The 23,457-nt window shown below is 35.0% G+C and overlaps 3 protein-coding genes and 1 non-coding gene across 5 annotated transcripts; 2 read left to right on the top strand and 2 right to left on the bottom strand.

Annotated features, from left to right (window-relative positions):
• Window positions 1-4,816: 4,816 nt before the first annotated feature.
• Window positions 4,817-6,700, top strand: LOC145595816 (BTB/POZ domain-containing protein At2g24240-like). The gene has a single exon (XM_081652242.1). It carries the CDS (start codon window positions 5,000-5,002, stop codon window positions 6,377-6,379), a length of 1,380 nt encoding a protein of 459 aa, XP_081508368.1. The 5' UTR covers window positions 4,817-4,999; the 3' UTR covers window positions 6,380-6,700.
• A 1,448-nt stretch (window positions 6,701-8,148) lies between these two features.
• LOC145595818 (guanine nucleotide-binding protein alpha-2 subunit-like) lies at window positions 8,149-14,171 on the bottom strand. 2 transcript variants are annotated; one of them, XM_081652246.1, is made up of 14 exons: window positions 13,895-14,171; window positions 13,731-13,798; window positions 13,579-13,651; window positions 13,452-13,489; window positions 13,266-13,355; window positions 13,052-13,129; window positions 12,807-12,914; window positions 12,583-12,684; window positions 12,145-12,200; window positions 11,691-11,825; window positions 9,397-9,490; window positions 9,249-9,308; window positions 9,091-9,170; window positions 8,149-8,711 (listed from the first exon to the last, which is right to left on the bottom strand). In XM_081652246.1, exons 2-14 carry the CDS (start codon window positions 13,788-13,790, stop codon window positions 8,534-8,536), a joined length of 1,152 nt encoding a protein of 383 aa, XP_081508372.1. In that variant the 5' UTR covers window positions 13,791-13,798; window positions 13,895-14,171; the 3' UTR covers window positions 8,149-8,533. The 2 variants fall into 2 exon arrangements, with proteins under 2 accessions (XP_081508372.1, XP_081508371.1); XM_081652245.1 differs by having other exon boundaries at window positions 13,731-13,801.
• A 3,503-nt stretch (window positions 14,172-17,674) lies between these two features.
• TRNAS-GCU (transfer RNA serine (anticodon GCU)) lies at window positions 17,675-17,756 on the bottom strand. The gene has a single exon. It is a non-coding gene; the product is annotated as a tRNA-Ser (tRNA).
• Window positions 17,757-17,843: 87 nt separating this feature from the next.
• LOC145595819 (G-protein coupled receptor 1-like) lies at window positions 17,844-22,661 on the top strand. The gene is made up of 9 exons (XM_081652247.1): window positions 17,844-18,086; window positions 18,288-18,319; window positions 18,458-18,627; window positions 18,808-18,902; window positions 19,348-19,449; window positions 19,565-19,621; window positions 20,328-20,471; window positions 21,115-21,185; window positions 21,889-22,661. Exons 1-9 carry the CDS (start codon window positions 17,892-17,894, stop codon window positions 22,001-22,003), a joined length of 981 nt encoding a protein of 326 aa, XP_081508373.1. The 5' UTR covers window positions 17,844-17,891; the 3' UTR covers window positions 22,004-22,661.
• The last annotated feature ends 796 nt before the right edge of the window (window positions 22,662-23,457 follow it).

The raw sequence follows: 23,457 nt of genomic DNA on the forward strand, positions 1-23,457 counted from the left end.
CGTCTCTTTCTCGACGGAACTTTTGTTTTCTTTTCCCGATTTGGCGCTTTTTGCAATGCCCACAAATAACATAACCTTTTTTTTTTACCCACCCCCACCACCTCCTTGCTATATTGATCCGGTGTTAACCAATTACTATTTGAATCGACCCAACTTACAATTAACCCTAACATATAAAGAATTAGCCATATACAATTTGACTTATAATAAACCTGATTCGATGTCAACACATACCCGATCACATCTAAAAGTAAAAGACAATATGACATGTAATAAACATGAATTAAACTAAATTCAACCTAAGAAATAACCAATTATGACCTAACTTATTTAGCTTCATAAACCATTTTCACCTTACTTGCTTATTTGTTTTTTTTACCCTAATTAGTTATTATACTACTATTATGATCTAATTATATGACTTGTTTAAATCTAACTCGAGATTAGCTTGAGATCAAAATATTTTATCTATTTGAAGAATTTGCCTTCTTATTGGGCTGAAATCAACATTTTTACAAGAATTTTTTAAAAATTTCAACTTTGATTGTTGCAATTAATTTTTTTACAAATTATTATGACTATTTCAAATTTGAAGTCTTATTTTTTATTATTACGGAGTATTATCAGTATATACAAATATACAATTAAGTTTATTAAAAAGTGTTATCTAACCTTAATTCTACACTTTTATACTTTTAGTATTAAGCAATTAATATTAATTTTGACTAATTTAAACTTCTCTTGTTTTACGAGCGATTTTCCTCAATAATGTTAAAACAAAAACAAATTCCCACCATACACCCATTTAAAAACAAATTCCCAAAATACCGTCCATGTAGGGTTGGTATTTGGTTTGGCTTAAACCGCTAGCAACATTAGCCATTTTGTTTTTTTTTTTTTTCTTAAAAGCAAAAAGATCCGTTATTAATGAAATCGGGTCTCTTTGAACTTAACAGTAATAATGCGGGCGCTCTTTTTCCTGTTATTGGCAAAGACATGGTTTTAGAAAAGAGACCTTTTTAATTGACATGACTCTTTGCCTCCTTACTTTAAAAAAAAAAAAAAAAAAAGGGGTTAGAAGAAAAGAGACCTGCTTATTGAAATAGGCGGTCTCTTTTTTGAAACTGCTAATGGCAGTAGTGGTTTTAAAGCTATAACCGCTATTGTCATTAGCTGTTTTAAGGTGAAAAAAATTATAAAAAAAAAAAAATCACACCCAACACCTGACCTACATGAACGGTATGTAGGGAATTAGTTTTTAAATCGACACACAAAGGGAATTTATTTTTATTCTAGCATTATTGTGGTAAATTGCTCTAATTTTAGAGAGAGAAAAACAAAATTATTATAGAAAGTTGAATTTTTGGAGAGAGAGAAAACTATTTTTGGGGAAATGAAATTTTTGGTAAAGAGTTTTTCTTTAATGCGTAATTTTTCATGAAATTTAAATAAAGTTTTTATCATGTTCTTTTTGTAATGTCTTTATATTCTTTAGTAATACATGTTCTTTGTTAAAAACAAACATGTTTTTTTTCAAACAACTAACTATTCTTTTTCAAACATCTAATGTTCTTTCCGCCTTTTTTTTTATTTATCCGGGTGCACCAACCATACATTAACCACTAATTTGGGGCATGCAAGAATGAAATCGTAATGTATTTAGACTTATTTCAAGTAGTAACGTAAGTGGACATTTTATCAAGATGTAATGTATGTGGATGACTTTCGAGGCATATTAAGCTGGCCTCCAGTAGTCACTATCATTTGATATTTCTCCAGACTCCAGTAGCACTATTGACTATACGTAGTTGTTGTTTTTCATCATACTCGATCTCTTTCATATTCTAAGTTCTAACTATAACTAAATATCAGCAGCACGCAGTAATGGCGGCATCACACCCAAGTACCCAACACTAACAACGAGAAAGAGTATCCAGTTTAATCAATGACACTTTGCTAATTAAGCTAGTTACGTATCACAAATTCACAATGTTGGTACTTTTTAATTATTAATTGGTCAGGCAGTGCTAGGCTGCTAGCTCCCTTGTTATATATGGCATCTTTGTTTTAAGGGTATATCATAACTATCAAAGGCTTACAGCTTGGACCTCGTATACGTACAATTTGTGCATTTCCATTTTGTTGTGTTTATCCAAAGAGTGGTGCATTATATTCTTGTTTAACATTTATTTGTTTTTCCCAATTGGAGTACGTGTTAGTGTCCAATAGATTAACATGTACTCCCGATGACTATCCTTGTTAGGAGATTATTAAAGCTGACATTATTATAGATCAATCCTTTACATTGATTTTGCTTTCTTCTTGTTGTGGCCCATGTTCAGTCCAACAACAACTGCACACATACAAGTAAAATGTACAGGATACAAGTTTTAAATGCTTCACTTGGGAAGTGCAAGTTTGCGTATACAACCTTAATAGCTAGACCGGTATGCTAGATTGTCAAGCCCAAGCCCAAGCCCAAGCCCAAGCGCGGCTGGAGATGGTCAAAAGAGTTAATTGGAAGAATGGAACAGAGGATTACCTCTGAGATGAGTCTCGATTGTTGTTGTTTATACTTTATTGTGACCTTGCTCAGGAAAGGCCGCAGGGTCTTGTATCATATTTTATGTGAGTTGAGTTTGAATGGCTCTGATAATTTTGATTTTTGAATGGACCAGTAGTCTTGTTTACTTGGTTTACATTCTATGCTTCACTTGCACGGATGAAACTGCTAAGGTTTTTAGTGTGTTGGTTCAACTTATTCATCCATCAACATCCACCTTTGGCAACAATATATCGCAACTACTCCGTAATGTCTTTCAACAAACACTCTATGTTGTGTCATGTGTGTAAATACCTTGACTCCAGTCTCGTTGTGCTATGTTTCATGTTGTATTGTACGGAATACATAGCAGTACGTAGTGGATAAGAGGGTTCATTAGATAGCGCACAATAAAAAGCTTTGGGCTAATGTTTGTTTATGACTAATACAGAGGCTTACTAGTTACTTTTAACTAAAGAAACTAGTTTGAAGATTCTGGAGACCTCTAAACTTATCCAAGAGGATTTTTAATTCAACTCATGCTTAAGAGTTAGTTATCTTAGTTGCTGTTCATGTTGTCTTGTTGCTCTAGATAGGTAGTATCATTCTAAGGATAAGTATCACCAATGATAATTTAATTATTATATTGTTTTGTTTGTTTTCCTAATCGTGATGTTGACACCATTAACAAGTTGTATCCCATAGTGACTGGAAATAAATCTTGTAAATTGACATAATTTTTTTCCCAACAAGTATTTTTAGAGAAAAAGAAGTATATTTATTATGGCAACACTCAATTTTTCAAAAGATTATTTTTTTACTAAAAGATTAAAAAAAAAAAAACATATTTTATAAGCCAAAACTTTATACGAGTTAATTCAATTCATATTAAGAAGCTACATAAAAGTTGAATAAGTATAACAGAACATCACTCTCAATAAACAACTCAAATTATCATGTGCAACAAAGAACACATTGCACTATACCGTAAGAAGTAAGAATACACATTTATGTAACGTTACTTTGGGTATGGTCCACAATCCTTCACAATATACAAGTATATAGAAGCTGTAGTTATCGTATAAAAAATTGTAACAAGGAAGTTCATATTCATTTACCCTTTATATTATATTGCTGCAAACTTAGTTGTATGAACTGACAAATTGGTAAAAGAATTGAAGTAGAAAGATGAAGATTGGTTGCATTTATGACGGAAGAGAAATTGGAATGGTAATTGTTTAGTGTACAAGAGTTGACCAAAGCATTCGTAGCTTAAGAGGAATGAATGAGTAAAGTCGTCGACTAAATACTAAAAACTCATTTATTTGAATATTGACCAATTAAGTATTATTTGGTCTGTGGGTTGGTGTCGTTTTCTGGTCTCGAAGAATATGTAAAATCTATTCTTTTATCAAGACGCCCCACAAGACACGCTCTTCCTCCTTCGAGGGGTCCGACTTCAATACTAATCTACATTATTATTTTTATTCACACCATAATCTTGGATTAGGAGCAACAACTATTTAAGCACTATCCCATAATTATAATTTCAATTATTGACATTGACATTATTATTTTACCCCTTTTCCCATCTTCTTTTGGCAATTGTTCACAGGTTTATATGTCTTATTATTTAGTCGTATAACTCAATCTACTCAATGTTGATTTTGACCACTGTTATACTCAAGATTTTCTAATTATTATGAAAGCTCATTAAAAAAAAAATGAATAAGCACATCTCATTTAAAAGTAATTAATTAAGATGGTCTTATTTTTCTATATGTTTATCCATTAAACATTACCTCATTAAGTCATTTTCATCAATATTATTCCTTGATCATTCTCTACTTTAAATTCAACCCTATTACAATAAGAAAAAGGATAAAATCACAGACTTACTCGATACAACTCTTATTATTTAAGTAGAGACGAAGCTTATCTTAAACAAACGAATGAAGTACTCATAATAATTTCCCTCAATTAAGAAGTAACAACAAGTGTAATAAAGACAAGAAAATGAAAGCAAAAAACAGATTATAGCCTTGCTTAGAAGGCAAAAGTCGAAACAGATTTAACTAATGAGCAAGTAATTTTTTGGTTTTGACTGTATGAGAGAGGAGAGGAAAGGAAAGGCGGCTAGAACGTGGAAAAAGGTAAGAGGTTGGTGCAGTATCGCAGGCGCAGCAAACAAACACTAAACTAATTAAGCTACGGATTACAGACTTACCCAACCACTCCTATTTTCATCATTTTTGAATTTGTCTAATTCTTTCCTCTGCTCTTCCCTACCAAACAAACACCTTTTCTTTCAAATTCACAAAACAGATTTCTGGCTTCATATCACTATCTATCTATCTATCTTTCTAATTTCTTCATTTTATAAATAACAAAAAAACAGTGGTGATCTATCTATCGCTCCCCAGATCGGCAATTCCTGTGATTAATAGGAGAGAAGAAATGGTCCCAAAAGACATTGTTACCTTCAACGTTGGCGGTAAAATCTTCCAAACTACTTCTACCACGCTTGCTAATGCCGGCCGCAACTCCTTTTTCGGGGCTCTCTTTGATGATCATTGGAATCTCAATTTCAATTCCCAATCCAAACCCGAAATCTTCATTGATCGGAACCCCCAATGCTTCCGTGTCCTCCTCGACCTTCTCCGTACTGGTGAGCTCTACATCCCCCCTAATCTCCCTGAGAAGCTTCTTTTCAGGGAGGCCCAATTCTACGGCCTCTCTGACCATGTCCGCGCCGCTAAGTGGGGCCCCTTTGATGGTAACTGCCTCCGCCTCACCACTTCTGTCACCGGCCGTGCTCCCGGTGATGGCACTGCCATTCGCGCTGGTCCTGACGGTGGCTGCTGTGTCGCTCATGGCTGCATGGTCCATGTCTATGATTGGATGCTTCAGGAGCACCCTCCCCTGCATTTGGACTACCAGATTGTCAACGACGTTGGCTGGTTGGATGCTAACCATGTTGTCGTCAGCGCTTGTGAGAGGCTCGGCCGTGGAGACGGTGGTATGGGCCTCTTCAACGCGTCTAACGGAGAGCTACGTCATAAATTTCAGGTCCAACATGATAATCAAGTCAAGAGCTTTACTGCAGGTGCCTTGGCTTTCAGCACCTCTGACTCTAACACCAAAATGATTTACTCCAGCTGCAAGGGCAGAAGCAATGAGTACGGCATTGGGGTGTGGGACCAGGAGACGGGCCAGCAGGTCGATTTCTTCTACGAGCCTTTAGGGTGGTCTCTTGGGGATGCAGACAGGCTGCAGTGGCTCCCGGCATCCAATTGCCTACTGGTGGCCACCCTTTTTCCTAGGAAGGACAACTGTTATATCAGCTTGTTGGATTTCAGAGCCAAGTCCATGGTTTGGTCCTGGTCCGACATTGGAGCTTCTGGCCCAAATCCAATTTTGGTCGATGACAAGCGTGTCAGGGATGCCATCGCCATGGAGGATGCAAGCTCCATATGTGTTGTCAACGAGTTCGAGGACTTGGGCTTTATAGACCTCAGAAGCTCTGCTTCCAGTGTAAGGTGGAGCTCTAGGAGTCGCTTGGTTAATGTTATGAAAGCTAATAAGAGGATGCAAATTGCAGAGGATGAGCCTTGCTACCCTAAGCTCGCCTTTCACAACTCCCAGCTTTTCTCTTCCATGAATGATTCCATTTCTGTATTCTCAGGCCCTGATTGGGTTTTAACCTCCAGGCTCAGGCGTGGATATGGGGGTCCTATTTGTGACTTCTCCATCGCTGGGGATCGACTCTTTGCTCTACACAGTGAAGAAAATGTCTTTGATGTCTGGGAGGCCCCTCCTTCCCCTCCCACTTTCTAATACAGAGTACTCCATGATTATTATACTAACATACAATTGTAAGTGATTTGTGTCTGTATATAAAAGTATGGATCTATAGTGCCTTTCTGTTTGTCCTCCCAAACATCTGTAACTTGATTGAGCAGCTCGTTGCTGAGTCTATACAGCCGCTGCTTGTAGTTTTAAGGTAAGCTAGAAGATATGACACAAGGCCTGTTTCTACAAATTCTATGACTTTTTATAGGGAGATTTCAATAGCAATTCATACTATAATTTCAGAGTTCTGTTAGCAAACACATACTGCTTATGAGCTACTATTGAACGTAATTTGTTCATGAAATACGAGCCTATTTTTTAACATTTGTTCAACCATTCATGAGCAGTGTATGTTTATTGATTAAGCTCCTGTTAAGTTTCTACCTAATGGGGAAAAGACTGAAAACAGCATATTAGATTATTAGGTGCTTCAAATCAAGTTCGTTGCCGAGCTGTCGTTATCTGCAGTAGCAAATATACAGTAATTACAACTGATAATTGCCTTTAAGATAAGCAAACAATGGTAAACTTCTGGCTATTTCGGCAAGGGACCTTAGATTACAATTCCTAATGATGTTCTAATTTTGCTTCCATTCAAAGCGAACACCTTAGTTTGTCTCACCAAATCATTGCGGATATTAAGGGGGTAGTTAACGTCAGCCAAGTTTACGTTAACTATTAGGACTAATGTAAAGTGAGAAAATGGACCTGGTGGTTAATGCGACAAAAGATGGACCCCTCCCGAGTCCTGATTCCACAATTTAGATAACTCATTTCTATTTGTAAATATTCATCTGCTTGTTATTTTTATGCCTAATAATGCTATGTTATTTAGACAAGGTGAAAGTTAATAAACTAGTTCTATTCTAGTTGAAGACATGAATGAGTTGAAACATAACACAGATCACTAAGATGAGTGGGTTTTTAGACTACTCAGGTTGTTTTTTTACTCTTAAAAAAAAAAAACCCAATCAATCAACTAAAGCTTTAATCTCTTAAGTGGGTTCACCTACATGAATCAAAAGTAATTATTCCATATAGTCATCCACCAAAAAAAGAAAAAAAAAAAAACCTATACAAGGTATTTATATTTTGGGTAGTTTCAGGCCAAATGGAGGCATCTTGAGGTCTTTTTTCATTGAATTTTCGCAGCGGTGCATTAAAATGTGGGTGCCTTAAACCTTAAGGATTGTTCCTTATGTATAACAAGACAGCATTAACCTTAAATAAGACATCAGATATAGAGTTGTGAAATCAGGTGTACAGGCTGTCAGGTCATATCAAATTGGGTCGCTCTAGGCTCTAGCATTCTAGGTCAGCTTTTCCGTGCCAGTTCGAATTCAAGTTCAGGTCACTTCGGGTTTGTTGGATTGTTCTTGGGTCAGGTCATTCTATCCCAGTCAGCTAAAGGGCCTTTAAATACTCCCACACATCTCTTTCTGCAGAGATGAATGCAAGCTTGTGGGTAGAGGATACTGATGTCTGCTCAAGCACTATACTGCTTGGTTCAGTTTGTTAACTAGGAATTCATGATGTAGTCATGAGCTCATGGAGACAATGCAGAAAACATCTTGTGCTCCTTGCTTTTGATAAGCACTTACCTATATATAACCACATGAATACATGAAGCTACAGAATAGAACAAATCACCCTCTTCCTTCCAATCTACTAACCTCATTCAGCAAATGCAGCGGTTGTACCTCACATGATGCTAGCAAAATTGGAAATTTAATACGTTTTTAACTCAGCACGAATGCATGCAGAAGTAATCTATGGTCATTTACTTCAAAATAGTAACTTTTGGCAACAAAGGAATACAGGAACATATGATTTTACTTCAGTAAGATTCCTAGCTGTCAGTAAATAATCTTCTGATTGAAATATTTAGCTACAAGGTATTCTGGCGCTCCGACAGAGTGGAGGAAAGCCAATATTAATATGGAACAGATAATTCAATTTGTGGCAGTGTAATCTAAAGAAGAAATGTGGTGTACAGACAATACACAGTAGTCAAATTTGGTGTCAAAATTTTCTGCTCCCTCTTTTAATTAATTGAATTTGACACTTAAAATATGATCCCCGCCCCCAAAACCACATACTACGTATATTAACAAACTCACACCGAAATGCCATTTTGTATCACAACAAACCTGCCTCAACAAGGTTTCTCCTTCTCAGAGTCTCATCTAGCAGTTTGAAAGTCTTCTTCACAAGCTTCTGGTCTAGAGCAGTTGTTCTGTAAATCTTGAAAACTCGATCAACACGATCAGGGGCAGTGCACTGGTAATAGAGCTCCTCGAATTTCTTCTTAACAAACCTGACAGTATAATACAGTGATCAAAATATTGAATCTAATCATGAAGTTGCCTGCTTTGCATTGTGGATGTAAGCCAACAAAATTTACAAAAGCAGGTACCATAGATCCAAGGTTGAGACTACTGCCTATAATATATCTCAAATAATTCACAGATCTACAAAGCTAACTTATTGTAAATAGCTTAAAGCACCAAACATCAAACAAGAGCTTTTACAAACATATATTCTGCCAATCACTGAAATTCTCTACAGAATTCCAAAAACAAATATGAGTTGGAAAAAACAAAGAAAAAAAAAAAAAAGGGATGAGCAACTTCAAAAAATTCCACCAACCAAAACAGCTAAAGCAGACAGTAGCCAACAAGCCATGAAGTGCTTACTCATAGGCATGCTCAATCTCTTGTTTTCCAGATGTAACTGATTGATAATCCTTGAACCATTCACATGTACTCAGTGGAACCTGTTGATCAAAGAACGACATTCAATATACTGAGTTAATTCAACAAATTCTCAAGGCCAAAGAGCTTATTGGCCTTACTTTCTGAACTTTCTTCTCAAATATATCGAACTTGTTCAGGAACAACATGATGGACGTTCTCTGCAAAAAAAAGGGCAAGGATTTAAACAGTTAAATCTTGTCAGGAAAACACTATGTACCCCATAATTTCAGAATAGTAGAGGAACACCTCAAAGCATTGCTGCTTCAAGACCCACTCAAAGAGCTCCTTAGTTTCAACCATTCGATTCTTATTCTCATCCTCATAGAGCATTTGATCATAACTGATTCATAGAGTAAGCAAAAACTCAGTACATAATTTGCCAACAAAAAAAAATTCTCAGATAGCAGTTGAAAATGTTAAAATTTAAAAAGTAAAGGTCATGTCTTAGTATTTAACATCTATCAAGAAAATGAAATAGCATATGAAGTTTAAACCACTCAGAGAGTCGAAATAGCATGAAATGATAATTAGAGTATCGTAGGTAAATCAATCAACAGTCAAACTCCACCATCACTGATCTATTTCTCCAATTCATAGTATAGTGTCATAGCTCATAGGTAAATCAATCTCTAAAGGTCAAACTCCACCATCGTTAATCCGTCAATCCAATCCATAGTTCTTTCCTCTCCAGCACTGATCTATCTCCACACCACCATTCCTCTCTTTTCACCTCCATCCACCAAAAATCTCCCTCTTCTCCGTCCACACAAAGGGGGGGGTAGGTTGTTCGGGGTCAAATTTGACCACTAAAGTTCCAAATCAATATTGGCCAAAAACAATCACTATGTCCACTGATGATCTAGATCAAAGAAAATAAGGTAAGTTATTTTTTCTGTTCATTTTCTGTACTTCAATTTTAGTTTACTTTTCTGGTAACCGGAGAAGGGGGGGGGGGGGGGGGGGGGAGGTTAAGATGAACTTACGCTTCAACTTAGTTATAATTAGTGGGTTATTGGTTTCCTTATTTTTAGTCATTAGTCAAATCTGTTTTTATTAAGTCATTAAGCATGTGTTCAATTAAATGTATTTTCTTCTGTTCATTCTCTGTACTTCACTTTCCACATTTTTTAATTTTTTATTGGGAGAAGGAGGGGGGGGGGGGGGGGCGTCAGGAATTTTGGTAGTGGTAGTTGTGGACTCATTGCAATGGTGGTGGAGTGAGGGACGGAGGCACCAGGGAGATGAATGACTGCACTTACAGCAGAGGGGAGAGGAGGCAGTAGGTGCTTGTAGATGAGGTAATAGTGATGGTGCTTCGGCTAATGAAGTTGTGCATCAGATAGTGATGCAAGAAAGGGTCATGTTGCTAAAGGCAGGCAGTGACTTCTTAGCAAAAACACAGGTGTAACAAAAGTGAATTAGAGAATTCATGATTTGCTAAATCCTGGAGTAAAAAAGGCAGGGAAGGATTTTACTAAGGGTCTAGATTTATGATCAATAGGGTTAAATCTTAAAAGGAGATATCATAGGGACTATGAAGAACTGGAATGCACCCAACAGATAGACAGATCTTAAGGTTTTCACCTTCATTAAGAAAATGGATGATCTGAATAATTGCATGACAAGCCAAAAAAAAACAACAAATAACTACAGCATCATGGTTGCCAGGAAGAAGCCTGTCTTCTATATCAGAGTTTATTGTAAAGAATTTGAACAATTACATGACCACAAATAATTTAATCTTTTAAAATTAAACATGACCTCAGATAAAAATTCCGCACATAACAAGCTGGACTGAATCATGGAGATTAATTTTGACTTCAGGATTTGAAGTTTATTTATATTGCTGCATGCATTTTCAGTTTGAAGAGTAGAAAATTACAGAGGAGATACATGTTGAGTTGCATTTTGGATGAATTCTATGCTATTATAATGAGCACCAATAAAGCAAGAATTGGCCTAATTATTTATTGCTTGGAAACCACAGGTAATTATTTATGATTCATCAAAATCCAAAACAAGCAGCACAGCACAGATTTGGGCCAAGTTGAAAATCTGAGGTGAATATGGTGCACGTGATGAATGAGAGAGTTTTTCTCACATTGGTGATTTTGTACTTCAGTGCAAGCATTAGGATTCCAGCAGGGTTAATTTTCCTCGTGGAATTCATGTATCTAAAGAAAACTAATTCTAGTTTCAGTAACTTAAGGCTGTGGTTTACTGTATCCTTTTTTTTGGACAGGGTGATCTTCCTAATCCTTCAATCCTACCCAACATAAGTTCATATTAGTTTCACTTTCATTTCACTAATTAATTAGTCTCTTCATCAATCAAGAATCACCAAAGAAACAGAGAGTTCAACTGAAAGGAAACTTGGTTAAATGGTAAGATCTCTGAAACCTTCAAGTCCTAAAAATTTAAATTACAATGTCATCACGATAGGTGATATTAACATCTAAATTACGGGACACACATCTTAAGTAAAATAACATCAAAAACATACAATAATATACTAACAAGCCAAGAAAAGAACATCTTACTCGCTTATAGCAGCACAAAAGATTACAGCTGTGACACCTTCAAAAAGATGGATCCACTTCCTTCGCTCATTTCTTTGGCCTCCAACATCAAATAGTCTGTATACCTCACCACTTTTCTTATTCTCTCCAACTGGGCTGTAATTTAAAATTTTTAATAAAAATGGAGAGAAGAAAAAGGTGTTATAAATTGTGAATTTCTGGACAGATAAAAAAACTGTGAATTTTTGGACAGATAAAAAAATAAATAGTTAAGACACAAGCTAGTGCAGTACCAGAGATAACCTCCATATCACTAAAGTTCAGAACTACCTAAAAGCAATTTCTTGAGTTTTTATCATACTCGAAGAAAGATAACAGAGACAAGTCACAAGGAGAAAGAAGCAGTACTACTGTGTTTAACTGAACTGAAAATGCATAAAAACCTAGAGATAATTCATTTCAGCACAATGTTTACCTGAACTGGATCTCAACAACCCCTGTTGTGCGGACACGGGCATAAAGAACGTCTTCCTGGATATACAATGCCATTGGCAAGGACATAGAATGCAGTCATAATGATGTACTAAAAATGCTATGGATGAATTATACATGAATCAAAAGGTGCAGTAAAAAGTATAAAACCAGATAAATGATGTAAAATAAACAGTTACTAGGGAACATTACAAGTATAAGGGGTAAAGAGCAAAAATTCAGAACTAGCAATATCCCTCATATGCTTCTCCCAGTTGTTCTATTGTCAGCTACTTTTATTGGTTGCTAGATTACACATATGGGGGTAGATCATAAAAGTGCTCTAAATTCGAAGATATAAGTTTAAATATGTTTTCTGCATAAATCAACCACCAAAAGAAAAATGAAAGGTGATGAAATGAAATATAAAAGCATCACGCACCTTTGTAGGGATATAATCTACATCAGAAAGTCTATTTAGGTGTTCCATAAAATAATCGGTACAGTCTGGAAGTTGGAGTTCACTGCTGCGGGCATGAGTTTCCTACAGAGAATATGCGAGTGAGTAGAAGTTGTTGAAGAATACAATCATATCTATTGAAAATATGGTAAACAAACAAATGCCACCAGATCCAGCATCTTGAAATAACCAAATGCAATAACAACCTGAATAGCCGGATCTTTCCATAATTTTTCAATTTCCTCAGAGAGCTCTTTAGTGAGTTGTGGATAGTCCAACCTGCCACCAATTTCTGAAAGCTTGTCTCCGATTTCCTAACAGGAGAAAATATTCCCTCAGAAAGTGAGAAGGACAAAAATCGATCCATGAAATGTCTAGCAAATGAGAGAAATGAAAAAACAAGTTTAGCATAAAAGCCAAACCTGTAACTTATGGAAGAGTAAAGTCTAACCTTGTTATCGGTGGACAAGGTATACTTTGAAGAGTCGGTTTCATTAAGAGCCAATTCCTTGGAGCCATCAATCAATAACTAAGGAAAAAAACAAGCATAAGATGATTAGAAATGCAGCAATTGTAGTGAAATGAAAATGAAGACGGAGAAAGTAAAAAGGAAGGCATGTCAAAAAGGGAAACAACTGACACACCCTTGATCAAGTATTGCATACTTTGATAGTCTGATAGACATTGGCATGAATAACGGGGGTATAGGTGTTCAATTCAGCATGATCAAATCCCATCTGAAATAGAAGTTTAATCTGCAAGCGCGTAACTAGTGTAAGACATTACTACTAGTAGTACAAGTAAAAGTAATGAATGAAGACAGAAGCAACTGAAATAATGAATAATGGTACCTGCTTGAAAATAGTTGATTTACCGGATTCTCCAGCACCTTGAAAAGGAAATTAATACTCCACCAAATGAGTAATTAAATTAATAATCAAAAAAGCAATTAGAAGAGAGAGATAGAGAGAAGCATACCAAGTAGAAGGAGCTTCTGTATATGCTTTTCAGCAATAGTTTCTCTCTCAATCCTTCTTTCGATCTCAGTAGCCTGGAATTGGAATTGGAAGATCAAAAGTGAGGGAATTGTAATTGCAGTAGTAATTAAATACAAGTAATGAAAAAAGAACCTGGGCATTTTCAGGATCAGGTTGAGTGGAATGTTGATGTCTGCTGCAAAGTAAACCCATGGTGCTCACTGCTGCTTTGCAAATCCAGGAAGAATGAATGACTATCTAATCTAGTGTAGTACGGAGAAGTAGTAATGATTGAAAAGAGAGTGATGAGTAAATACCCAATTATTCAAACTGTTGATGTTAAATTAGGGTTCAGCTGCTGCTGCTGCCGGTGATCTTTGGTGTAGGTTGTTTGGGTGACAGTGGAATTAACAACAGAAGAGAAGACACCCCCAATTCCAATTGTTTGAATTATGTTGCCAATTTGCCCACTCTTCTTTATAACATCGTAAGGTCTTCGTTTCTGCTTTTTTATTATTTTTGGAAATTCAAGCCTCGTGCTTACTTCCTTCCAACACATCCAACTCCATATCTCACCAAACCCATTACCACCGCCTACTACCGTCTTCACACTTCATAACTCCAAATTTCTCATTTCTTTTTTTACTACTACCGACTTTTTTCCCCTTCACTTTGCATCAAATTATCTACTACGTAAATTACTTTAATCAGCTTCTAAATTCCTTCTCTAATAAACAGTTCTGTTCAGTTCAGCTTTAATTTAGTTCAATTCAGCTTAGTTCAATAAATCAAAACAGGCTCTTAGTATGCAATTAAAATTCTTTAATACTTCCTCCGTTTCTATTTAGTTGACGCGTTTGATTTAGGCACATATATTAATGAGAGGAGAGAGAGTGAGAGAGAATGAAAAAGCAAGTGGGGTAGCTTTTAAATGCAAGATAAAAAAGTTATCCCAAATGGAAACGTATCAACTAAAAAAAACTTCCTAAAAAGGAATACGTGTCAACTAAAAAGAAACGGATGTAGTAAAACCAAATGAAAAATATCAAGAAAAATCTAATTAGATCTCACTTTACAATAGATTTTTTTTCTCCGATTTTGTAAGCTAGTGTCTCGAGTTTTCATTCATTCACTAGCTAATGAGTAGGCGAGTAGCCTAGGCGTTGCCCATGCTGCTACTATTGCACACATGCAATCGATAGTTTTTTTGAAAATGCTTTTCAAAACTAATATTGTAATTGTCAAACTAATATTGTAATTGTCAAAAAAAATTGAACCTTGTAGTTTGTGGATATAAAAAGTTTTTGCATATCTATAACCATCTTTGTTATAAAAGGTTGAGGGCTTGAATCTCCTAATCCTTATGTTTTTATATGGAGTAATATTAGTTGCTTGAGTGATGTGGCGCATTATATGAAATAATATTGATTGCTTGAGTGGCGTGGCGTAATGATTAACATTGTTTGAGTGAATATGTGGCATCATTAGATGTTGACAGGGTGACGTGGTGCAATACAAAAGAAATTACGTGGCATATTGACGCTCTTAGGAACGCCTTTTAATAGATTAGTATAGATAGATAGATTGTCAACTAGTACCTTGATTTAAAAATCAAAAAATAAAAATCCAAACCAATAAAGCAACTTATTTCCATTTCATTTCGCTATACACTCACATGTTTAACTATTAGCAAGGGCCTGTTCTCATTGACTGAACTCAGCTGAACTGAACTGAACTCAGCTGAACTGAACTGAACTGAACTGAACTGAAATGAATATTTTATAAGAGAAGGAAATTAGGAGCTGAAGTGAACTGAAGTGAATTAAACTGAACTGAACTGAACTCAGCTGAACTGAACTGAACTGAATTGAACTGAACTGAACTGAACTGAATTTCAACGTAAGAGAACAGGCCCTAACTATTTCGTTACCCTTGCAAGATATTTCCTCCATTTTTTTAGTTGACACATTTTAATTACCACGCTTGCCAACGTATGTTTTTAACGATTAATATCTCTTATTATCAACATTGTAAGATTATAAAAAGTGGATATTGATAAAATACTAGGTTAATTTCCAATAACTATTTTTAAAATTAACACTATATATATTTAAAAAAAAAACTTTACTTTTGTATGTTATATTCATATCAATTGAATGGAACAACAAAATTTGGCAAGAAAAATTACACTAATAATAATGAACATGTGCCGGTCTTGACAAGTTTTATTGAAGTATCCATAGTTAATTATAGTATAGTTTTAATTAATTAATATGCTAGTCATAAATAATTCAAGGAAATAGCAAAAGTTTCATTAGTTGATTTGATATGGGCATTTCATTGTTGAAGCTTGTAGCTTAGCTTCTATTAAGAAATATATAATCTTATTGTAATAAACGTGGTACATAGCACGTACGCCATATATAATACGTACATATATAATGTATGTCTTTCCTAAAACAAATACTCCATATATCACAAATATGATAAAAAATATTATTTTTTATTTTATTTTTTGCTTAATTTAAGTTCATAGCTCTCAATATTTTTTTTTTGGAAAGATGCCTCAAATCTTCCATTATACTTTATATATGTAAAGGATTTGATTCTTAAATAATTTTTTTTCAAAAAAAATAAAACTAAGGACACACTAGTAGATTACACGTGTCATTGTTGGTGTGTCTTTTAGTATATACTAGGTTAGTTCCCGTGTCATGCACGGTACTTTTCAATAATTGATTTTAAAAACATGACAAAATCAAAAAATGATAAAAAATATTATTTGTTGATTTAATATTCACATTTTATTATTTAAGCCCGTAACTTCTATTACATGGTTAAAAAATTAAGAAATTAATATATAATTTTTTTTGTTATAAACGTATATAATTTATAATATGTCTTTCATTCCTTAAATAAATTGTCCACATTCACATGTCACAAATTACTTGTATGTTAAGAATATTATTTTTAATTTATTTGCTTAACTTATTAGTTGTCAATATCTTTTTTGGAAAGCTAAATCAAATGTTCTACTGTTGTATATTTCATATGTAATTATTACTTATATGTAGAAAGATTTTTTCCTTATATAACTTTTTTTTCAAAAAAATAAATAAATAAAATAAAAAGACAAGGGACACACCAGGAAATGACACGTGTCATTGCTGGTGTGTCTTTTAGTATATAGTATTGATATATCGAGATGATTCAAACTAGATCCCGCGTGACTATGTTTTATTGTATCCATAAATCACAAAAACAAGTCAAAGTGCAATATGTGAATAGTGTAAAAGTCAAATGTTAAAAAAAAAGGAGAAAAGATACTTACATGTGTTGTTTTTTAAAGGTAAAAGAAACAATAGAAAAAACCCTTCTTTGTAAGGGAAATTCTCTGCGCAGGCATCTTCTGGAAAAATGAGAATTAAACTTGATACTTAGTATATGACAAGAAATAATATCCATATCGCTAACAAAATGACCCGCATTTCCTATATAGTCTTGTACTCTATTTGTTTCTCGATATATGGTGAATGATCCAACTTATGAAACTGAAAAGAGAAAGTGTTCTAATTATATTGAATGAAGATGATGTGCTTAATCTCTCATGAAATGGAGCAGATACCTTAGATAAGTTTGGTAGCTAAAAGGTTGTCATTCTCAATTTCAACTCTGTGAATACCGTATTCGAGAGCTATGAGAATGCTTTAGTGGAGATTTAGCTTATGCAATGAAGACTTTGATAACACCAAGGTCATATGAGTTTTCCTTGGTGATGAACTCATGTCGCTGCTAAGTTGTGATAGACTAACCCATTAAAGCCATGTTTGTTGATTAGAGTTTTGACCAAAAATGAGCCTATTTGACCAAGATAGAGGTTTGACTACAAAAATCATCTAAATTGATTGTTTGGTAAAGGAGCTTATTTAAAGAGCTGATTGGGGCAAATAAGTTAATTTGTAAAAAGCTAAAAAAATAGAGTCTTTTCATATTTACTTAATTTCAGTTCAGTTTCAATCAGTTCATCTCTTAATTTCCCTCTCACATAAAATTTTCATTTCAGCTCAATAAATATGAATGAAAGAATGAATTAAAAACGTCGCCTGAGAGATTCGAACTCTCGCGGGGAAACCCCATGTACTTAGCAGGCACACGCCTTAACCACTCGGCCAAAGCGACTATTTGGTGCTTACTTTTTGAAAATAGAAATATTAAAATAAAATATTAAGAAGGCAATAACTGGTGTTATAGCAAAGAAGAAAATCAGACAAGGCAAGTGGTGGCGTTGGAAGAAGATCAAAAGAAGAGGCGAAAATGGCGGCGGCGGGAGGTAGTGGTGGTGGTAATGTTGGGAGTTTGTCCGGCGGAGATCGAGAAATACTTGCGACGGTGAACATGGTTGCTTCAACATTGTCATTGATTGGATCTAGCTTCATTGTCCTTTGTTACATTCTTTTCAAGGACCTTCGCAAGTTCTCTTTCAAGCTCGTCTTTTATCTCGCTCTCTCTGTAACTCTCTTTCTCTCTCCTAACAATCATTCTATCAATTTCTTCTTCTTCTTCTTCTTCCTTTTATTTTAATTTACAATCACTGCTATGTATCTCTCTATTGCATTTTTAGGTCATTTTTACAATTGGATTCAATATTCATTATTTTCTCATATTATTAAGTATGTTTGGATCACATTGTCGTTTGGTTTGTTATTGCAGGACATGCTTTGCAGTTTTTTCAATATTATTGGGTATGTTTGTATGTATGTCATGTCTAATTGTCCATCGCATCATTCATTATACTGCTTATTCATTTACTTTAATTCTATGATTACTTGTGATATACGAGTATATACTCAGTGTTAATCAGTGTTTCCCATTCTATGTAGAGATCCATCTACAGGGTTCTTCTGCTATGCTCAGGGTTATAGCACTCATTTCTTCTGCGTCGCGTCCTTTTTATGGACAACCACTATAGCTTTTACCCTTCATCGTACTGTTGTGCAACACAAGACTGATGTTGAAGATTTAGAGCCTGTTTTCCACCTCTATGTATGGGGTATGCGTGTTTTCCATGTCTCAGGATCTATCTTTTGTTATCATGCCCTCTCCATTTCTACATTCATGACCTTGGTCTGTTCGCCTTATCTCGTTTTTCTTACAGGCATGGCAACGAGTCATGCTGCTTATCTTATTTTCCTCGTCTTTAATTGAATTGAGTGCTTTTGTATTCATTCAGGAACTTCTCTGGTCATGACTATCATGCGCTCCATCGGTAATCATCATAGTCATATACGTGCTTGGTGTTGGTCCCAAACAGGCCGTGCAGGAAAGGCAAGAACAAAATCATATACCTCTAGTTATCCTGTGATATATTTTGAATAGATCTTGTTAAGTTCTAAGATTCCTGACCTTAAATGCAATTTGGTTTAATTAATTTATGAATATTTGCTTCCACATTTCTTTTCACAAGTATCATAATTAATGTGTTTACTTAAAAAGAAATTGAACTCCCTTTACTTTTGACATGTGAATGGGGAATAGCTAATGAGAAAGAAGATAAGTCTAGTGTTAATTTGACAGACATTCATTCCTTAAAATTGCCATGGTCTTCTCCCTTTCTCGTCCTTATTTGTAAGGATTCGGGGGATTCTTTTAAATTATTTGTATTCGTCTTAATGTGTTTTCAAATCAGAATATTGGCTACTATAAAATGAAGTTGATGGCTCATTTCTTTCATGCTTGTGTTTGATGTTAATCCGACTGCCTTCATCCTTAGGTTGTCCACTTCGGAACATTCTATGCTCCGCTTTGGGGTGCGATTCTCTACAATGGTTTTACATATCTTCAAGTGATCCGCATGCTGAAAAACGCAACTCGTGTATGTACTGACTCATGCATAAAAATGTTTTTTCATTGCACAGTCCAATTAATTCACTCATACTGATCAGTCTTAGGCTGAATATTGAAATGCCCTCTATCCCTCATAATTTCAGATGGCAGCTGGCATGTCGGACCGGGCACACCAATCTGATGCTAGGCCAGACATGAGAGTATGTTTAAGTTTGATGTATCTTCTTTGCCAATTGCCTAAATCTCTGATGCATTGCATTATTCATGTCATTAGCTGCTCTTCCATGTTTATCACATCTGCTTCATGCTTCTATTTATACTTCAATTTTTTTTTTTTTCTCTTTGCAGATTTTTGAATCAAATTTTAGTTTTTATTATTTGTAGCCTCACCTGTCTTATACCTTAGCACTTTGTTTGGATAGAAAGAAATGGAAGGAAAAGAAGAGAAGAGAAAGGGAGAGAGACAAATTCTCTTGTTTGGGTAAAAGATTGGGGGAAGGAAGGGGAAGAAGAGGGAGGGATCCATTTTCCCTTTCTCTTTAATAAGCTTAATCCCTCTAAATTTGGAGAGATTTGGAGGGAAAATGTAGCTCACCTCCCCCTCCCTTTCTTTTCCCTTCCCTCCCTCCTTTTTCCATACCCTTCCTTTCCTTCCTTCTTTGCTATCCAAACAAAGCGTAAGTGTCATGGTTTCTGTATGAGATTTTTTTGCTGTCTTACACATCTTCTTATGGGCCTGTAGCTCATTACTACAAAAGGAAGCTTTAGGCCCATATTACACGAAGAATTAGATGGTTACATGAACGTACTTACCAATGACCATTGACTGATTGCTTTATTATTTTTGGAATTTTTTTTTAAGATCTTGCTAACCCTGGCTGAAATCTCTATCTTCTTTGTTTTTAGGCCTTAAACCGATGGGGTTATTATCCTCTTATACTTATTGGCTCATGGGCTTTTGGCACAATAAATCGGATTCATGATCTGATTGAACCAGGGCATAAAATCTTTTGGCTTTCTTTTCTTGATGTGGGGACTGCTGCACTGATGGTAATTTCAAGTTCTTTTTGATAAATTTACTGGATGGAAAGAAAGGGGTTGATTCTTCTGTCTTTGTTATTTTTGTGCAAATTACATTGATCCTATGTTGTACCAGGCAATAAAGCTGATTCTTCAAGTGTCTTGATCATGTGATTCATATCCAGCATTCTTTTGTCTTTTTATTTCATGATTATTTTGTTTTCAGCCAGATTTAGTTGCCTAGGTTGATCCTCAATTTACTAGATGCTACACTATGAGGTTGTAGGATCCAAAACAGATCAAAATTTGGTGGGCCCTCACTTTAAAGAATGCTACACTCTGAGGTTGTAGACTCAGTTTATACTTTTAGGAGGCTCATGTCCAGAAATAATAGTTTAAAGTTTACTTATAAATTTTGGGATGTCCGGATAAAGTTATCACCTTCTCTAATATAGTAATGGATTATGATTGAATTTACTACTATGCCATTATTATAAACAAAACTTTTTGAAAAACCATGTTATATTCTTATATAAAAAGAATTGGGACAATGTAACCACTGTTCCTGGATGGAGAGATTATCTGTTCTCTTTTTAGCGTATATGCTCCATTTTATTGCATTTTATTCATATTTGAAATCAGGTTCATCTTCTGTTGTTTGGTTGTTTGTCAGGGCCTTTTCAACTCAATAGCGTATGGTCTCAATTCTTCCGTGAGGCGGGCTATTTATGAGAGATTGGATCTGTAAGTAAAGGAAACTTACAAATATATTCTGCTTAGAGAAACAGTTTACATGTTGAATGCAGATTGCTAAATAGTCCAGGAGAATATTTTAGCTGATCTTAGTCATATAACCTGTGAATATTCGTTTGTTTGTTATTGGAGATTTGGATCAATAAACATAGTTGCTGCAAGAAATAAATATGTTAGAATTTTAGCTAGCGAGTTTGAGTGTATGTTTGGTGCTGTCCTCTGTATGTTTTTTAACCATTCCAATCACGTAGTGCCACTATCCTATTTTGGCTCTTAAAAACTCCTTCACTGTTTTTGTTGCATGCTTCATTGTGCGCCGAACTGGACTTAAGTATAGACAGCTATTTGATACTCAGATAGTCGGATGCCCTAAAACTCACTTGTGGACTTCTAATTGCACCAAGTTTACAAAAACATCTGGGTGTAGTCATATTCACCACTTAGGCACTTTTATCTTCTTGCTAGGTGGGGAGACTCAGAGACTTAGTGCTTAAAACAATGTAACATAACATCCTCATCAATGTCACCATATGTCCATATGTGGATTTTTAAGTAGCACAGCTGCAACTTGTGACAGCAATTCAGTCTGTCCCCATCCCCCTGGATTTTTGTTTTCAGAATACAATTTCTGGATTTAGCTGATACCTATTATTGCTTTTGTGGTCTGATTTGTTATGCCTCTATTACTCAACAGAATTTGGCCTGAGAGACTGAGAAGATTGGATTTGCCACTTCGGATTTCAAAAGTCAGAGGGAAACAAGAAGAAAGTGAAATGGCCCCCCTAAAAATTCAAGAACAGCAACAGTAGTTTGATGTCTCTGGGATATGGTGTATGATTCCTTGGGATTTGGATCATTTAAAGAATGGTGTTGACATGTGCATTTCTAGGACATAGAGTAACGGGAAGTTTTAAGGCACAAACAAAGGGAGTTTTCTCTTGTATACATCCCGGTGTGATCTCCAGCTTGTGGGAGCAGATGTTGACCTGGTGTAGCAGACAATCATTTGAAGGTATCTTAAATTAAAGAGCTTCTGAGACTTGAACATTGTCAAGATATACCTTCCAATTTGCTAACAGTAGGTCAGTATTGATTGACTTTCAAGGGGAGAGTATCGCTTAATTTTGGGTTATGCAAGGATGTAAGATGATGATGGTGGTATTAAGATTTGTGCAATTGTGTCATTGGGTTTTAAGATTTGTGCCGCTATTCTGTAAGTCAACCATTTGGTAGAGCTTTGTGATGATGATGGTGGTGCTGAGAAAATGAGGATAGCTGCTCCAGTGACTAGTCATTGCTAGTGTAGTGTCTGCAATTCTGCAGTATTATTTTGTGGTAAAAGAATATGATTATAGTTTTTGATTTTTATAGAAACAACAATATGACTTATGTATTATCCGTACCTTGATTGTGATCATATAGTCTAACAGGTAGAGTAATATATAAAGTTAAAACCTAACTGTGTAATACTTCGTATATTGTTGATATCTACTTCGTCCAAGTATTACATTATTATAAGTTTTACTAAAATATAATTGCATATACTAATTTTGGTCAAACTTAAAAAATAAGAAAGTGACCTTAGTAGGTAATGTTTATAGTATGAATACAAAATTTATCAAAACATCATTGTTTTAGGTGGGACATGACTCAAGAGAAAAAAAAAAAAGAGAGAGAGAGAATTCAATGGGATTACATACTCCATATAAAGTTTTGTATATTTGTATTGGATCTAATAAAGCTCTATTCCTATAACATCACTAATAACCCTTTGAGGCTTTGACTAATGTTAGTGACTTATCAAAAAAAAATTTAAAAAAAAATTTCTCGTTGATGGATACTTATTGGAATTGTCTTAGTGAATAACGTATAAAGTTTAGGTATTATATATTTATTTACTCTATTACTATAGTACTTAATCATGTAACTAATCTGTTGTTTTAGTTGACATCGTTTGACTTTTACACTTTTCACACACTATACTTTGATTTACTTTTGTGATGTAGGGGATACGATAAAATATAGTCACGTGGGATCTTGTTTGAATCGTGTTGATTTTTATTTTATTAATATTTACTATTTATAATTTTAAAATATAGATAATTAGAGATATTAACCGTTAAAAACATGCGTCAACAAGCTTAGGCCCTGTTCATATTTACTGAACTGAGCTGAACTGATTGAAGCTGAACTGAACTGAATTGAACTGATTGGAGCTGAACTGAACTAAACTGAATTGAATTGAGCTGAAATGAATATTTTA

This window comes from Chenopodium album, chromosome 19 (genome assembly GCF_948465745.1).
Source record: "Chenopodium album chromosome 19, dcCheAlbu1.1, whole genome shotgun sequence".
Taxonomy (NCBI): Eukaryota; Viridiplantae; Streptophyta; class Magnoliopsida; order Caryophyllales; family Amaranthaceae; genus Chenopodium; species Chenopodium album.

What these genes read in the sequence shown, in the direction of transcription:
- LOC145595818 (XM_081652246.1), bottom strand. Translation starts at nt 13,790, where the DNA reads ATGGGTTTACTTTGCAGCAGACATCAACATTCCACTCAACCTGATCCT. An exon ending in CTGATCCTGAAAATGCCCAG is followed by an intron (nt 13,652 to 13,730) that starts GTTCTTTTTTCA and finishes TTCCAATTCCAG; the next exon opens with GCTACTGAGATCGAAAGAAG. An exon ending in AATCAACTATTTTCAAGCAG is followed by an intron (nt 13,356 to 13,451) that starts GTACCATTATTC and finishes ACGCGCTTGCAG; the next exon opens with ATTAAACTTCTATTTCAGAT.
- LOC145595819 (XM_081652247.1), top strand. Translation starts at nt 17,892, where the DNA reads ATGGCGGCGGCGGGAGGTAGTGGTGGTGGTAATGTTGGGAGTTTGTCC. An exon ending in AGTTTTTTCAATATTATTGG is followed by an intron (nt 18,320 to 18,457) that starts GTATGTTTGTAT and finishes CATTCTATGTAG; the next exon opens with AGATCCATCTACAGGGTTCT. An exon ending in TGGGGACTGCTGCACTGATG is followed by an intron (nt 20,472 to 21,114) that starts GTAATTTCAAGT and finishes GTTGTTTGTCAG; the next exon opens with GGCCTTTTCAACTCAATAGC.
- LOC145595816 (XM_081652242.1), top strand. Translation starts at nt 5,000, where the DNA reads ATGGTCCCAAAAGACATTGTTACCTTCAACGTTGGCGGTAAAATCTTC.